The 14,944-nt window shown below is 37.6% G+C and overlaps 2 protein-coding genes across 3 annotated transcripts; one reads left to right on the plus strand and one right to left on the minus strand.

Annotated features, from left to right (window-relative positions):
- Positions 1-3,011: 3,011 nt before the first annotated feature.
- On the plus strand, positions 3,012-9,531 carry fam151b (family with sequence similarity 151 member B). Of its 2 annotated transcripts, none has more exons than XM_032578069.1 (5): positions 3,012-3,389; positions 5,552-5,738; positions 5,823-6,040; positions 8,365-8,500; positions 8,768-9,531. In XM_032578069.1, exons 1-5 carry the CDS (start codon positions 3,038-3,040, stop codon positions 8,904-8,906), a joined length of 1,032 nt encoding a protein of 343 aa, XP_032433960.1. In that variant the 5' UTR covers positions 3,012-3,037; the 3' UTR covers positions 8,907-9,531. The 2 variants fall into 2 exon arrangements, with proteins under 2 accessions (XP_032433960.1, XP_032433962.1); XM_032578071.1 differs by having other exon boundaries at positions 3,038-3,389; positions 5,579-5,738.
- Positions 9,532-10,041: 510 nt separating this feature from the next.
- ankrd34bb (ankyrin repeat domain 34Bb) lies at positions 10,042-12,751 on the minus strand. Its single transcript, XM_032578060.1, has 2 exons — positions 12,494-12,751; positions 10,042-12,406 (listed from the first exon to the last, which is right to left on the minus strand). Exons 1-2 carry the CDS (start codon positions 12,694-12,696, stop codon positions 10,960-10,962), a joined length of 1,650 nt encoding a protein of 549 aa, XP_032433951.1. The 5' UTR covers positions 12,697-12,751; the 3' UTR covers positions 10,042-10,959.
- Positions 12,752-14,944: the final 2,193 nt, after the last annotated feature.

Genomic DNA, 14,944 nt, shown 5'->3' on the forward strand with positions numbered 1-14,944 from the left:
ACTGCCTTTTATTATGTTACAAGGAAGGAGGTTGGACTTTTTCACACAGTCACACAAAGAATTGATCAAAGACCTTTACCACAAGATGTTCTGGGACCTTCTGTGGACATGACCTTAAAAGGGCACAAGGATGACCGTTACAAATCAGTTTCATCAGGAAGCTGTTAACACAGGAATGTGTAAATGTTTCTAGCGTCCAGGCAAGCATCCGAAAAACAGTTAATAATGTACCACAAGAGAAAGGAGCCAAGTAAACAACAAACAGAATAATAATATGAAAACATAGCCATTCAAATACACTCATAAGTAAATGAACTTAGATCATTTTTCTAACCCATAGTACAGAGAATCTAAATAATAAAGAAAAAGAGGACGTGAAATAACATTACAGAGAAATATTGAATTATTTCATAATGATGAAGATTGTGAGGATTTTATTAATATGAAGTTTTCTTTGTTAGAACTAAATAGAGCATTGAAGAATTCCAGTAAATTGACTCCTGGTAATGAACAAATCAGTTATAGTATGTTAAATAATCTTAGTGATGTGAGTAAAGAAATATTATTAGAATTGTATAATAAGGTGTGGGATTAAGGGATATTACCTGAAAAATGGAAAGAAGCCATCATTATATCATCTGTAAATCTGGTAAAGATCCTAATTCAGCTGAAAGTTATAGACCAATAGCTATAACATCATGTATAGGTAAAATTATGGAGAAATGGTAAATAGCAAATTAATTCATTTTTTAGAATCTAAAAAGAAGATTAAGTCTTATCAATTTGGATTTAGAAAAGGCAGAAGTACAATAGATCCTGCATTATGTCTGGAACATGAAATTAGACATGCTCAGATTAATAAGGAGAATTTAATAGCAGTCTTCCTGGATGTGGAAAAGGCTTATGATATGTTATGGGAAGAAGGGCTGTTGATTAAAATAAAACAAATAGGTATAAGGGGTAAAATATATAGATGGATAAAAACAAATTTAACTGAAAGAAATATTAGAGTAAAAATAGGCGGGGAAATAAGTTCAAAATATCAAGTTGAAAATGGTACTCCCTAAGGTAGCTATAATAAGTCCTATGCTATTTATTATAATGATTAATGATATTTTTAGTAGTATAGATAAATCTTTTGGTGTCTCATTATTTGCAGATGATGGTTTTATTTGGAAGAGGGGAAAAAATAAAAAAATTGTAAATAGGAAACTACAAGAGGCATTAAATAGTGTAGAAGCTTGGGCTTTAGAATGGAGTTTTAGATTCTCATCATCCAAGTCTAAATTTGTTGTTTTTACAAATAGGAAATTAAACATTAATGTAAATCTCAAATTATATGGAGATGTTATAGAAAAGACAGATTAAATTAAATATTTGGGTATTTGGTTTGATAAAAAAACTTACATGGAAGATATATATACAGTAGATGGAGGCGCACGTAGTTGCAGCGGCTTATTGCTCTCTCGGTCGGTGCTATGTTTGGCTGCTGTGTACGTGTTGATTTATCTTATCTTACATGTAGATAAAATAGTTGAAAAAAGTAAAATAATTTTAAATATAATGAGATGTTTGAGAGGCAGAGGGGAGCAGACAGGAAAGCATTAAAGACAATTTATATTGGACTAATTAGATCAATTTTTGATTATGGTTGTATTTTATATAATTCAGCTTCAAGTAGTTTATCAAAAAATAGATCGAATACAATATCAGGCATTAAGACTTTGTTGTGGAGCCATGAATACTACCCCAGTTTCAGCTTTACAGGCTGAGATGGGTGAGATGCCACTGGAGCTCAGGAGAGAACAACTAGTCATAATTTATTGGACAAATATTAAAGGACATAATGAAGATCATCCTCCATATGTAACGCTGCAACCTTGTCAAGAAAAAGAAAAGAAACAAATTAATAGTTTTGGATGGATAATAATAAATAAAGTAAAAGATGTAGGAATAGATAACTTTTTAATTAGTCCTATGGTTGTTATTCCTGTTATTCCATCATGGATCTTTGGACTGAAGTTGATTTAAACTTACTGAGAAAAGGGAGACAGTTAGAAAGAAAGGAGGTGGAAAGTTATATAAAAAGAGAATATTCAGAGTATTACAAATATATACAGATGCTTCTAAAATGTTAGATGGTAGAGTAGGTATATCATTTGTAATTCCAGATTTAAATATTATGAGAAATATAAGAATAACATAAATTGACAGTGTACACAGATGAATTAATGGCAATTTTAATGGCTTTAGAGTGGATTGAGGAAACAAGAGAGAGGGAGGTTTTAATTTGTTCAGATTCAATAAGTATTAAATCAACAATATTCTTTTTTGCAGCACTCTTAGCAAAACTATCAGCCAACTCATGTGGGCAGGGATCCAAACTAGTTTAACATGAGAACCATCATTTTTAATAATAAATATTGAGTGACTTATATCCAATATAATATCTTGCCTTGATTCTGAATTTAACTCTAGAATACTTATTAAATATTAAAATAAGTAACAATGAGGTAAAAAATATTATTAAAATTTATATCAAGAAGAAATGGCAAAAACAGTGGGATAGAGGAGGCAATGCTAGGTTTTATTATAGTATCCAAAAAAAGTTGGGGAATTAAGGAAATGTAATAGAATTAAAAAAGAAGAAGATGTTATATCTAGAATAAGATTTGAACAAATAGTACTCTTAAAATAATTAATAAACATAATACAGGTTGTTGTAACTATTGTGGAAAATTAGATACAGTCCAACATACTTTTATAGAATGTAATAAATATGTTCAGCAAAGAGAGGTGTTACTTAGATATTTAAGTAGGAATAAAAATAAATGAGATATTAGGGAATTGTTTCAGAGATCATCTGGGGATGTAGTTTTTAGCAGTATTTTTTGTTTTCTAAGAAGAACGGGCATTATGGGAAGATTACAATAGGTAAACGTCTGATCCATACTCCAATCTGGAAGGTGGCGGTAATGCACCTAGAAGTTGTTTGCCAACCGCCATAAAAATAAAAAGAAGAGAAAGAAGAAGAAGAATGTCTTCATTTTGGAAACCTTCTAGAAAGACTGATATCTCGTTTTTCTTTTACCTTCTCTGTTTTTCTCTGGTTTTAATAGTCTGTTTAGCGGTTTATGTGTTGCATAATTCAAACAGTGAGGCAGCTGAGAAGCAGCTGAAGTTAGAGAGGGATTCTTCAGTCTCCAGAGTTTATCAACCGCGCAGTGACACTTTACTGACGAAGGAGGTTGATATCTCTGCAGGAACCATGTGGGACACAACACTACAGTACTTCAGGAGCCGCAGCCTGCTTACAGGAAGCGACGCTGTCCAGCTCAAGTGGTCGCACGCGGTCAACAGCAGGAACGCGCTTGCTCAGGCTCTCAGCAGTACGTCTACATCATTCTCCATTCACAAATACACCCTGGCGCAGGGGCTGCCTAAGCTCGGTCCTGGAGGGCCGGCATCCTGCATGATTTAGTTCTCTCTCGGGTTTAACGCACCTGGATCCAATGATGGCTCATTAGAAGGCTAAAGAAGAACACTGACCTGCTGAAAAGGTTGTGGTACCACCAGGGAGAGAACTAAAACATGCAGGATAACAGCTGTTATGTCGAGAATTTCATGCCCGGTCGCGGGAGCGCGCATCGCTCTAAACTCTCGCATATTGATTAGAAAACGGACTGAAATATGACCGAAGAGGAAACTTTTAAAGATATTCGTAAAATTATCACGTTTCTTAACCATGTAAGCCCTAAAACGGTGGGTTTATTTCGCCGATTAATTGAAATAAATACGGTTTTGACACCTTTATTGAGACATACGAGTCGAACGTTTTTCAGTCAGTGTCTGATGTAAATGTTCTCCGCAGATGGTTTGAAATTTCCCGATTTTTCTTTTAACACCATAATAGTTTAAAGCATTACAAAGCAGAAACCCATTATGTAGAACATTTTCAAATATCGGCACCTCATAATTTGCTGTGCCAAAATATTAATCCCCTGCTAACTCAGCTAAATAGAGAGTTAGGAAGGATTTCACTTTTCTACATAATCATTCCTGTTCTCTGAGCTACTGGTATTGTTTAATACCAATAGGACAATATTCGGGCAAAATAGATAGGGCATGCATATATCGGCAGGCTCAAAATCCATATTGCCAAAAAATTCATCCCCCTCCTAGCTAGAAGAAAAGAAGAGTTAAGAGTGAAATAACTTTTTCTACATAATCACACTTGTTCTATGAACTGCTGGTATAAGTTGTACCTGTATCAATAGAATATATTTGGGAAAATTAAAGAGGGCTTGCATATATTGGCAAGCTAATAATTTGCTATGGCAAAAAATGCATCCCCCTGCTAACTTTTCTACATAATGACACTTGTTCTGAGCTACCGCTATAAGTTTCATATCAACAGGACAATAAACAGGGGATGCAAATATTGGCAGGCTCAGAAATGAAAATGCATCCCTCCTACATTAATAGACTAGACAGTTAAGGATGATATAAAATGTTCTACATAATGGGTTTCTGTTTTGTAATGCTTTAAGCTATTATGGTGTTAAAAGAAAAATCGGAGAATTTCAAACCATCTGCAGAGAACATTTTCATCAGACACTGACTGAAAAACGTTCGACTCGTATGTCTCAATAAAGGTGTAAAAACCGTATTTATTTCAATTAATCTGCAAAATTAAACCCACCTTTTTATGGCTTACATGGTTAAGAAACGTTATAATGTTACAAATATCTTTAAAAGTTTCCTCTTCGGTCATATTTCAGTCCGTTTTCTCATCAATATGCAAGAGTTTAGAGCGATGCGAGCTCCCGCGACCGGGCATGCAATTCTCGACATAACACCTGCCCTCGAGGACCGACTTTGGGCACCCCTGCCCTAGAGCCTAAGCTAGTAACCGAATGTCCTTGTAAAACAGTTCGATGGAAACAGTTTATGGAGCGTGAGTAGGCATGAACTACTGGGACTGTCAAGAGACAGGGAGAATTTACAAAAAGCCCAGTCACTGGTTCTGGAGGAAAACAAGACTTTTCTCTCTGATCACTAATCGAACGAGATAGTGTTATAATCACTGGCCTGGCCTGTAGATCCAGGCCAGTGATTACACCAAGCTTAACAGCAGAAAGTTAAAGTCATCCAGGTTTTTATGTTATGAAGACACCCATAACCTTAATAACCTCACGTTAGAGATGGAAACCTATCTCTTTTATTGGCTATAAAAGGCAATCCTGATACAATTATTGGTAAAGGTTCAAACTGAAGTTCTGCACAGTGGCCTTGGTAGCACTGTTGCCTTGCAGCGGCTTGAGGATTCCAGTGCTAACCCGGGGTCTTTCGGCATGGAGTTTGCATGTTCTCCCTGTGCATTCGTGGGTTCTCTCCGGGTACTCCCACAGCCCACAAACATGCCTGTCAGATTAATTGGTCTCTTTAAATTCTCCTTAGGAGTGTGTGTGTCAGAGTCACTTCAAAATGAGTCACCAGTCCCCTCGTGACTCTGAAAGGTTAAGCGTGACAAGTGTGATAATGGATGAAGTGGTGTGGGCTGTGATTGTATCCTCAGGTCCCTCTCATATGATTGAAGCTGATGTCATCATGAGAGATCATGATCCCATGGAGCCAATCATGGCTCACCCCCCTGACACAGATAGTGACATCACACTGAAAGAGTGGCTAGAGAAAGTGAAGATGACCAGCACAGGAATAAAACTGGACTTTAAGAGGTGAGAGCTGTTTTCTTTGGGTTCTCCTCAATATTGTGCATGTATATGTGTGTGATGCTAATCCTGAAGGCTACCTCCATCCAGCTTGGAGGCTGTGTCTCCATCCCTGGCTTTGCTGGAGGATCTGCTGGCTGAGCCAGACCGTCCACTGTGGATCAATGCAGACGTCCTCAGTGGACCCAGTGGACGAACCGCACCTGTGGACTTCCAGGCTTTCCTCTCTCTTGTCTCAGGTCTTCCTGCTCAGACTGTGCTGTCTCTTGGCTGGACAACAGGATGGACTGTGGGAACTAATAACTCAGGTGAAATCCGTAGGACACTGTCTGTGTCTCTGTCTGTGTTTAATGGAAACTAAAAGAAAGGTCATTCTGGTTATGCAATACAATATTTCTGGGGCAGTATGAAAATAGAAATCATATCTGGTATGGCAGGTGCAGGGTTATTAAAGGTCAAACATTATGGACCTTACCAAGCTCCTCCCACAACCAACCCACATGACCGCAAGTCTCACAAACAAAGCCTCGCAGCTTGTTGTTTCTATGTAAACTTGACTCGATTAGTGCATCATTTCTACCGGATTTTCACAATATATCAGCTACTACAATGGACAGAGGAACTAACAAGTTCATGTCATTATCTGGGAGCAGGTTACTGGTTTCTCAGTCACAAGCTGGTTGCAAACCTGAGGCCAGCAGGTGTCAGTCAGTTATGATAGATCTGAAATTTGGTTTGATGACTGAAATATGAGAAGCTACAGACTGATAGGAGGAACCAAAGAGCTCTGTAAAGGTAAAGGCAAATCTTCTGGAGTTGGGATATAATTAATTTAATTTCACATAATTACCACGGTAGAAGCCATTTGTTTGTTAAAATTTCATGAAATATATTTGTTCTATTTGATGCTTGTTGTGAATGACGTAAACTCACAAACGAATGAGGTAATTAGTCCAACGTTTAGAAACTACAGCGGCTGTAATGCGCCACAGCAAAGGTAAAATAACCCGAACAGGTGATCAACTCAAAACCACTCCTACCTTTTTACTCTCTCTCTCTCTTTATAGTTTAAGCACACCTGTTACCGTGGCAACCGCCTGCACCCCGCAAGACGAGCAAAGATTATGTTAAAAACATAACATTCAGTCCGTTACGATATCAAGTTTTCAGGCTTGATATTTATTTCTCGATTATTAATCAGCGCTTCCCTGAACTCAGCGATGGTTGATTGACTAGCTGTACTTGGTGCTAGAGTGGCTAACACGAGTAACAGTTTAGTCCAAAGCCTTTTCTGCTAAAATAAAATCTTTAATGTATGTCAGATACAGTACACATTGCATATTGATCTGTTTAGCTAACGTAAGACTGTGTAGCAGACATGCTTCAGGGTGTAGAAGTTGTATCAGTACTGCCATTATGCTGTACTTGGCTAACGGGAAGCTAAGTGTGTTTGTGAGACGGCCACGCACGTGACCACGTAGAATGGGCATCAGTCAATGAAAAGCGGCCCCTGTGGTAAGGTCCATTCTGTTCAGATGTTACCTATGAGAAGGTGAAAACAGTTTTCTACTGTGCTGAGTTTGGTGTACTGGTGGACTTTATTATAAATAGAAACTGTAAGGTAAATGAACACTGTAGATGTGAAGGGGAAAAAAGACATTATTATAAGTGAAAATGAAGGCTGTCATGGTGAACTTTAAATGAGTGCTACCAAGAAACATCATCAAACTGTAGCAAAATATAAAAGGTTTTAGTCGCTATATCTTAATAATTATCTTATTGATTCCTATTCATTGTGGCTACAGAATGATACAGATAAACACACTCATTCGAAAAATGTAATTTTGTGGTTTTTATGCCTTCTATATCTGTTTGCTTCTGGATTTTAAACTGGACCCAACTGGGTTTGGTTAAGATGATCTTCACGGTATTAAAATTCAGATTTAAAATTTTTTTTTTAATCATGAATTTTGTGAAATGAAGATGTTATCATAGCTTGTGATTTAAATTATCTGCATTTAATCTAATACAGTACAGATTTTTAAAAGGAGATTATGAAGCAAAACAGTGAAAGCTCTAGAAGCTTAAGCCAGGAAATTGAAGGAGGTTTGAAACAGAAGTATGATGGGTACACTGTGGTCAGGAAGTAAAGGTTGAGATGAGTTCAGCCACTTTTTTCTTAACAGAAACTAAATGGAAACTTTGTTTAAACCAGATCAGCAAAGCTACAAGGAGGAGATGTTTGAGCTGATATCAGAGATACCACAATGTTTATTGTCTCATTGTACAGCCAGTTTAAGGCCTGTACTGGTTCCTGATTGAAATTTTAATTTAACTGTCTGATGTAGTTCATTATTGCAAAATGTTTCCATCTTTTCCTGACTCTGGCAGACTCTATTTTCTCTCTCTTGAAGGAAGAGATTTGGTCAACATTTAACAGGGAAAGAATGAGAATTACAAACTGCAGGCAAACATAAAGGCCATGTTGATGCTATGATAGCTTAGTTAAGTAGAAAATCCATTGAATTGTTGTTTCATTAGTGTGCTTAACATTCATTGTGGCTTTGATTAGATGTTAGAAACAATAAGCTGTCTGGTCAGGAACTCAGAAGGTGTTGTTTGTGCTGTCCAGGTTACAGCTGGGACATGGTGCACGCCATGGAGGAGAAGAGCAGAGATCTGAAACAACCTGTTACCTTCCCGGTTCGTGCTGCGCTGCTGGCTCAGTCCTTCTCCCAGCTATCATGGCTGCTAAAACAGTCAGACAGGTGACCCCCCCCCCCCCCCCCCCCCCCCCGCCCACACACACACACACACAAAGAACATGGTAAGCTGCATGGTGGTAAGTCTGGCCGGTACACCTGTCGCTGTCTGCCTGAAAGCAGAGGCTGGAGTTCTGCTCTGAGGAGTTGGAGGAAAAGTGGCTGAAGTTCATCTGGCAAAATTTTCTTAACATCTTCATCCTTTGCACATCATCAGAAACCCTGCCAACTACTCTTCACCTGATGTTGCTAAGACCTGTCTTTCCTGCACAGGTACACGCTCACAGTGTGGACAGGCCAACATGATGAATTTGCTCCTCAGGACTTAAAGCTTTACAGAAAACATTTTGATGTAAGCAGAATCTATTATGACCTGCCGAACTCTCAAACAGCAGAACTCTTGATGTCATGACTGAAGATGGCCAACTGCCGTTTCCGAAACCTCACAACAGACTGCCTGCTGCTCTGTACGGATTGGGAAAGGGAAGATAAATTTGTCTTTGCTCACATTATATGAAATAAAAATTACGGATGTCACTAGTTTTGAAGGGCAATCTACAACATTAGATTCTTGTAGAAAGAAGCATTATTAAACTAGTTACACAAGGATATCTGTCGGCCACAATGTAATCCCTTTTTGCTCTGGAAAAGGTGTTACGTAAACTGGATGTTTTTCATTAAAACTTCAAAATGAAACAAAGTTTTCCGGAGCACAGAGAAAGAACTATTACTGCTCATTCTGGCTGCATTCCCATAACTGATATGAAGATGCTCCTATCTTATTCTAAGCTGAAGTTTTTCCTAAGCACTAACCTGCCCACTACATCTGCTCAATAGTTTCTTTTTTTTTTGTTCTTAGTTGGGTAAAATTCACATTACAGTTAACATTGTGTCATGTTTTATCATGTAATGCACTCTGAAATACCTTGTTGCTGAAACGTACTGTACAAATAAACTTTACTAATATGGATGACATCTGTAAAAGTGTTTATCGTAAACTTTTTTTATTCTTGTGAATAAAACTTTTTTGAATAGTGTCACTTCTCCATTTCTCTGGCTGAACAAAACCTTCATTAAGTGGGCGTGGCTGCCAGAATGTGAAGGTCACCAGAAAAGATAACATTTTTCAGAGAGCATATATTCTAATTGGAATTTTTGAATGATGCTGAAAGATTTATCTGGTTTGTGTCTTCTGTTAACATGGATGGTTTGGTTTTTTGTCCACATATGTTATTGCAAGATAAAAAGACTACTTTTTAAAACTTGTGCTTGAAGATTTGAATGTCTCTAAAAGTCTTGACATGCTTCAGTCAAACTTTTATCCAAGTCTGGAGTAGATTAACTGGGATCATGGAGAAAATATGGTTTATTTTAGAGAAGACCATTTTAATTGCAGATACTCATAAGAGAAATGGTGATAGGTTTCTTCATTTTGAGATTGTTTTTGATTACTTTCAGTAATGAAATATAATTTTATTGAATCTTTCAGCCTACTAGAAATATAGATCTCCAGGTACCTTATGTAGAACTACAACATAGATTATTCACACCTGGTAGTATGCGCTCCTCATATAGCTGTGTAATAAGAATTCCTATTCGGGCATCTGAGCTGAATCTGATCAGCACTGAGAGATTAAAGTCACGGCCTTTGCAAGTGCAGATTTGTTGGTGTAAACCTCATCAGCCTTTAGTATTTCCCCACACAACAAAACAACAAGCAAGCCTGATTGAACATCCAGCTCATAGTGAGATCAAAACATTTATTTATATGTCTTTATCCAATCTTTTTTTTGAAAAATATCACTTTGGCAAATAAAAAGCTTACAAGATCCAGAAAGCATGTTATATCTCACTAATTTCAATAAAACAATTCCATAAAGAATATGTTTAATCCCACACTGTAGTAGAAATGTTTTGAAATGAACCTTGCAGGCCTGTCGTTCATGTTGGTAACATTGCTGGTAAAGCTGTGCTTAACATGTCACTAAAGATAATACAGTTTCTTATTTCTGTAGTTTACGTTTTGACTTTGTAATGTTTAACACAACAAAAGCTTTAGAGGTTTGCCTTCAATTAACTACTTTGTGTTACTGAGTAACCCAGCATTTTTTAACTAGACTGTAGCTCATTTGGACACCAGATAATTTTCACCTAATGTGCATGACAATGATGAACAAATTAAACCATGCAATTCTTGCAACATGTGGGAATAAAACATAAGAACCAAACATATTTTAGAAAAAAGGCCCAGAAGCAGGTCCACAATTTTATCTCCATTTTTCAGTTTGTAGAACTGGACTCAGATTTTTGACAGTTAGTCTGCACTGTAAAATAGCAGTGCAGGCTTCACACATCAAGTCTGTCTTTCTTCTTTAATCACTTGACTTTGACTTTTATTTAACTGGAACAGTGCCATACGCAGTGCTGTAAATACGTGCATTTACTTCTGACAGGTACAACAGTTTTCAGTTTCCAAGAGTTTCTCTAAAGCTAACAAGCTGTTTAATTTGTTCACTTTGCATTGAGTGGCGTCTCCACAATATTTTTTTAATTTTTAGATCCTGAGGGTATGCAGGTACACTGGGCAAAACAGACTTTGACCCTGCCAGAACACCATTCCCCCCACTAGAACTGGAGGAAAAACTAGGGCTAGCCCCAATATCTGGAATAGGAGCACGAGGATTCAAAGGAGGAAGGAACCCAGGGCGAGTGTGGGCAATACGATCCAGAAGTAGGGCCCCGGAGCCTCTTCTCTCCAGACCAGCAGCACCTCGCCTTGGAACAAAACTCTCCAAAGAATCCTTAGTTTCAGACAAAGTAAAATGTCTGCTGTTCATCGGTTTGTGCCTTTCTGATGCAGCTCCTCCACCACTTTTGAGAATTTTTTCCCAACTGCCAACTTGCAGCAACTGTGAGTCAGAACTGTAGTGATCCATCCCAATGTTCCTGCGGTTCACTACATTTTGTAGACTGGAGATATTCAGCTGCCTAAGACAGTCAGATGAATCTTCGTCCACTGGACTGGATTCACTAGAAAAAGGGAGGCTATCCTGATGCAGGTTTGGGTGTGATAAGGCATGCAAAGAACTTGCAGCACTATCATATGACATCTTTCTGCCAAGGCCTCTCCGTCTTCTCTCAGCAATCTCATTTCCTGATATGTGGTCTAGAGACTTTGGGTACTGTGTTCCATCTTTAACATCAATGCTGTGGTGCCTTGAAATAGCTGGAGGTCTTCTTTGTATGCCAAAAGCCTTTAATCTGATTGATAGCTCCTCTTCTTCAAAAGTATTTTCCACTGGTTCCTCTATCAAAGAACAGGCTTGATTTTGTTGGAGCAGCAAGGAGGGACTCTTAGATCTCTGTTCAGTGTGTACCTTGTAGGGATAAAGTTGTTTATCCAAGTCAGAAATATGTACAGGACTCGGTGGTTGGGCTGAAGAAACTGGTTGAAACATAATCATACTGGGACCAAGAAGAGAGCTGCAGGTTTGGAGAGAAGGGGTAGCCAAGGAACCGTGTGGAAGAGTTTCAGTCTGGGACTCATATGGAGACCTATAACTACATACTGAAGTATAAGACAGACTTCCCGAAACAGAAGAGGGTGGGACGTTGAGGTACTGTTTTGTCATCTGTTGGTCAGAAGCCATTTTGCTGGTAGTTATAATGATAACCTCCTTCCCCTTTGCTTTACAAGCACCCAGAAGCACACTAAGAATTTTCCTGTTTCCTGAATTCACTGCATAAACTAATGCTGATAATCCTGCATGATCTTCCAGAGTTGGATCAGCTCCACTGTCCAGCAGAAGGGATAGAACTTCAGGGTCAGCTTGTTCAAGGCACGAATGCATCAAAGCCGTTTTTCCCGTCTTGTCTTGAATGTTTGGATCAGCACCATTTTCTAGAAGATACCTTTGGGGAACAAATGTCACCATATTTGTCAATAAACATGCAAACATTTGAGAAACTAAAATATTGAAGAGTTTCCAGATAACTTACCGAACCATCTTAGGCTTAGGTACACTTTGTGGATTTGTGTGTTGTGTCTTACAAGCTACCATAAGGGGTGTCTCTCCATATTCATTACTCTCATTTATATAAGCACCTCCTTCTAAGAGCAGCCGAGTCAGACGCAGTCGACTATGGTAGACTGCCTTGAGCAGGGAACTACCATCCATAACCACTTCAGTTGATTCATTCATTGCAGCAACCCTTTATGCAGAATTGTTTCTTGTTTGGTGAAAGGCGCGAACCATTCAGCTCCTATAAAAATGACAAAACAAGAAACAGTCTATTGATTTTTTTAAAATGAACTTTATTTAAAATGGGACAATGTACAACTCAAACATAAACGTCACCATTTGATGCACTGATAATAGCATACAGGGGCGCCGCCAGGAAACTTGGGCCCCATGACAAAAAATTTTATTGGGCCCCTCTGCTGTTACAATTTCTTGAGTCTATTTGACCCATAAAAAGCGGCACAATTTTAAAGGCATGCAACTGCCTTGCTTTCTTGTTATGACAGTTTGTTATGAGACAGGTAATCTGTGAAAAGATGAATCTCCTCCAGCTCCTCCCTGACCTACTACTGACGGTTAAAGATTGTGATTTACAGCGCTAAAACCCGCCTCATGCCTCTGATTGGTTGTTTCTAGAGAGCACTGTGAGAAGGCAGAAGAATTAAATTATTCTCAGATAATCTATCAACATATTGACAGTCCTAACAAATATGTACGTTTTGTTAATAAAAGTTACATACTGCAGCTTTAATTTCACTTAAGAGGGGACGGGTCAGGAGGGACGTGGCAACAGATATCTGTAATTTAAATGCAAGCTAAGGCAGGACTATCTAGACTGACAAGAGGCTGTATTTTACTATAATTTTATAGAGATTGTTTGAATTTCTGTCACTAATAAATATATTGTTTTGTTGTGTAATTGTTAAAAGAGCAGTGAGACAGGAAAAATCTACATAGACTCCCTGGAATGATGCCAACTAGGTTGTCACTGAACAAAGTGTTGCTGACCGTTTTCACTGGGATAGGGAGGGAGGGATTATTCTGATATGAGGGTTAGAGCTGCTGCTGACTGACTCATCTGTTGTTAAGTGTGGTAAAAGGTACAGGGACAACTTAAATATATGAATATGTTGGTAGATTTTTTTTTACTTTGTTCTTTAAATACTAGTGAAATGGAAGCAAACAGTCTGTAACTAAGTTAACGGTGGTAAATGGTTGATAAGCTCAGTCTAACCACCTCTCTTGAAGAAAAACTGGCCTACAAATTGACACGTCTTTTTTTTCTGTCTTTTTTTGTAAACCTGACTTTATTACTTTTTCTTGGAGGCATAGTAACTGCCACAGTCTTTCTTTCTTTTTTTATTGCAAACAAAGAACGTATAAGAACAACATAGAACACTAATAATTACAATCAGATACAACATCAAAGGGCTTTACAGAACATGGAACAATTATTTTACAATGTCAAAATCAAATCGGTGCTCGAGGGTTGCAGTTCTTTAAGGGCAGTTATGATTTGAATGGCTTTAGCATTTGAGCTGATTTTTAAGGATTCTATATACTGTAGATATTAATAGAAGATAAAATCTGGAAATTAGGTTTTTGTTGTAAATGTTTGGACGTGTGATATAATATTTACCATAAATAATAAAAAGTTAACAACATATAAGAATTCTGTTTTGACAAGTTCACATTTCTCCATCCCAAACAAAACATCTTTATCTGTTAAAGTAATATTGAGATTTCTTTGACGGAAAAAAAATTGACATATCTCTCCAGAATATTTTGGTATAATTACAATCCCAAAAACGATGAACAAGCTTTTCTTTATTATTTTTACAAAACGTACACATAAGGTTCAAATCCCATTTATATCTTTGTATCAAAATGCGTTAACAAGATAAACATTATAAATAATTTTATAAAAAATTTCTTTTACTTTATTGTTTACTAAGTATTTTTTTAGGAGCAACCAAGTCCACTTCCAATTTATATTTTCAAAAATGCTGGACCAATAAAATATATAAGCTGCTGAAAAAACATCTTGTAAAAGAATATTTCTTAACATTTTGTTGGTTGTTTTCTTACAATCATAATCAATATAAACAGAGTTTGGATCAAAATTTGGAAATTGAGTGAATTTGATCTGGAGGTAAAGATGATAAAAGCTCTAGACCTCAAGACCCTCCTAGGTGACCCCACTGTCAGTGATGAGGCACTGCTTCGCCAAGTAATAAAGACCACGGCAGAGGAAAGTGAGCGAAAGCGTCGACTTGGCCGAAGTTCTACCATCAAAGTGAGTCATGCACACACAGCAAACAGTGAGTTGAAAGAGAAACAAAGGACAATGTGAAAGTAAATCAGATTAATAATGACTTCACACTCCAAAAACTCACCGCCCAAGTAGAAGCACTGACACAAGCTTTGG

The sequence above is a fragment of the Xiphophorus hellerii genome, chromosome 12, assembly GCF_003331165.1.
Source record: "Xiphophorus hellerii strain 12219 chromosome 12, Xiphophorus_hellerii-4.1, whole genome shotgun sequence".
Lineage (NCBI taxonomy): Eukaryota > Metazoa > Chordata > Actinopteri > Cyprinodontiformes > Poeciliidae > Xiphophorus > Xiphophorus hellerii.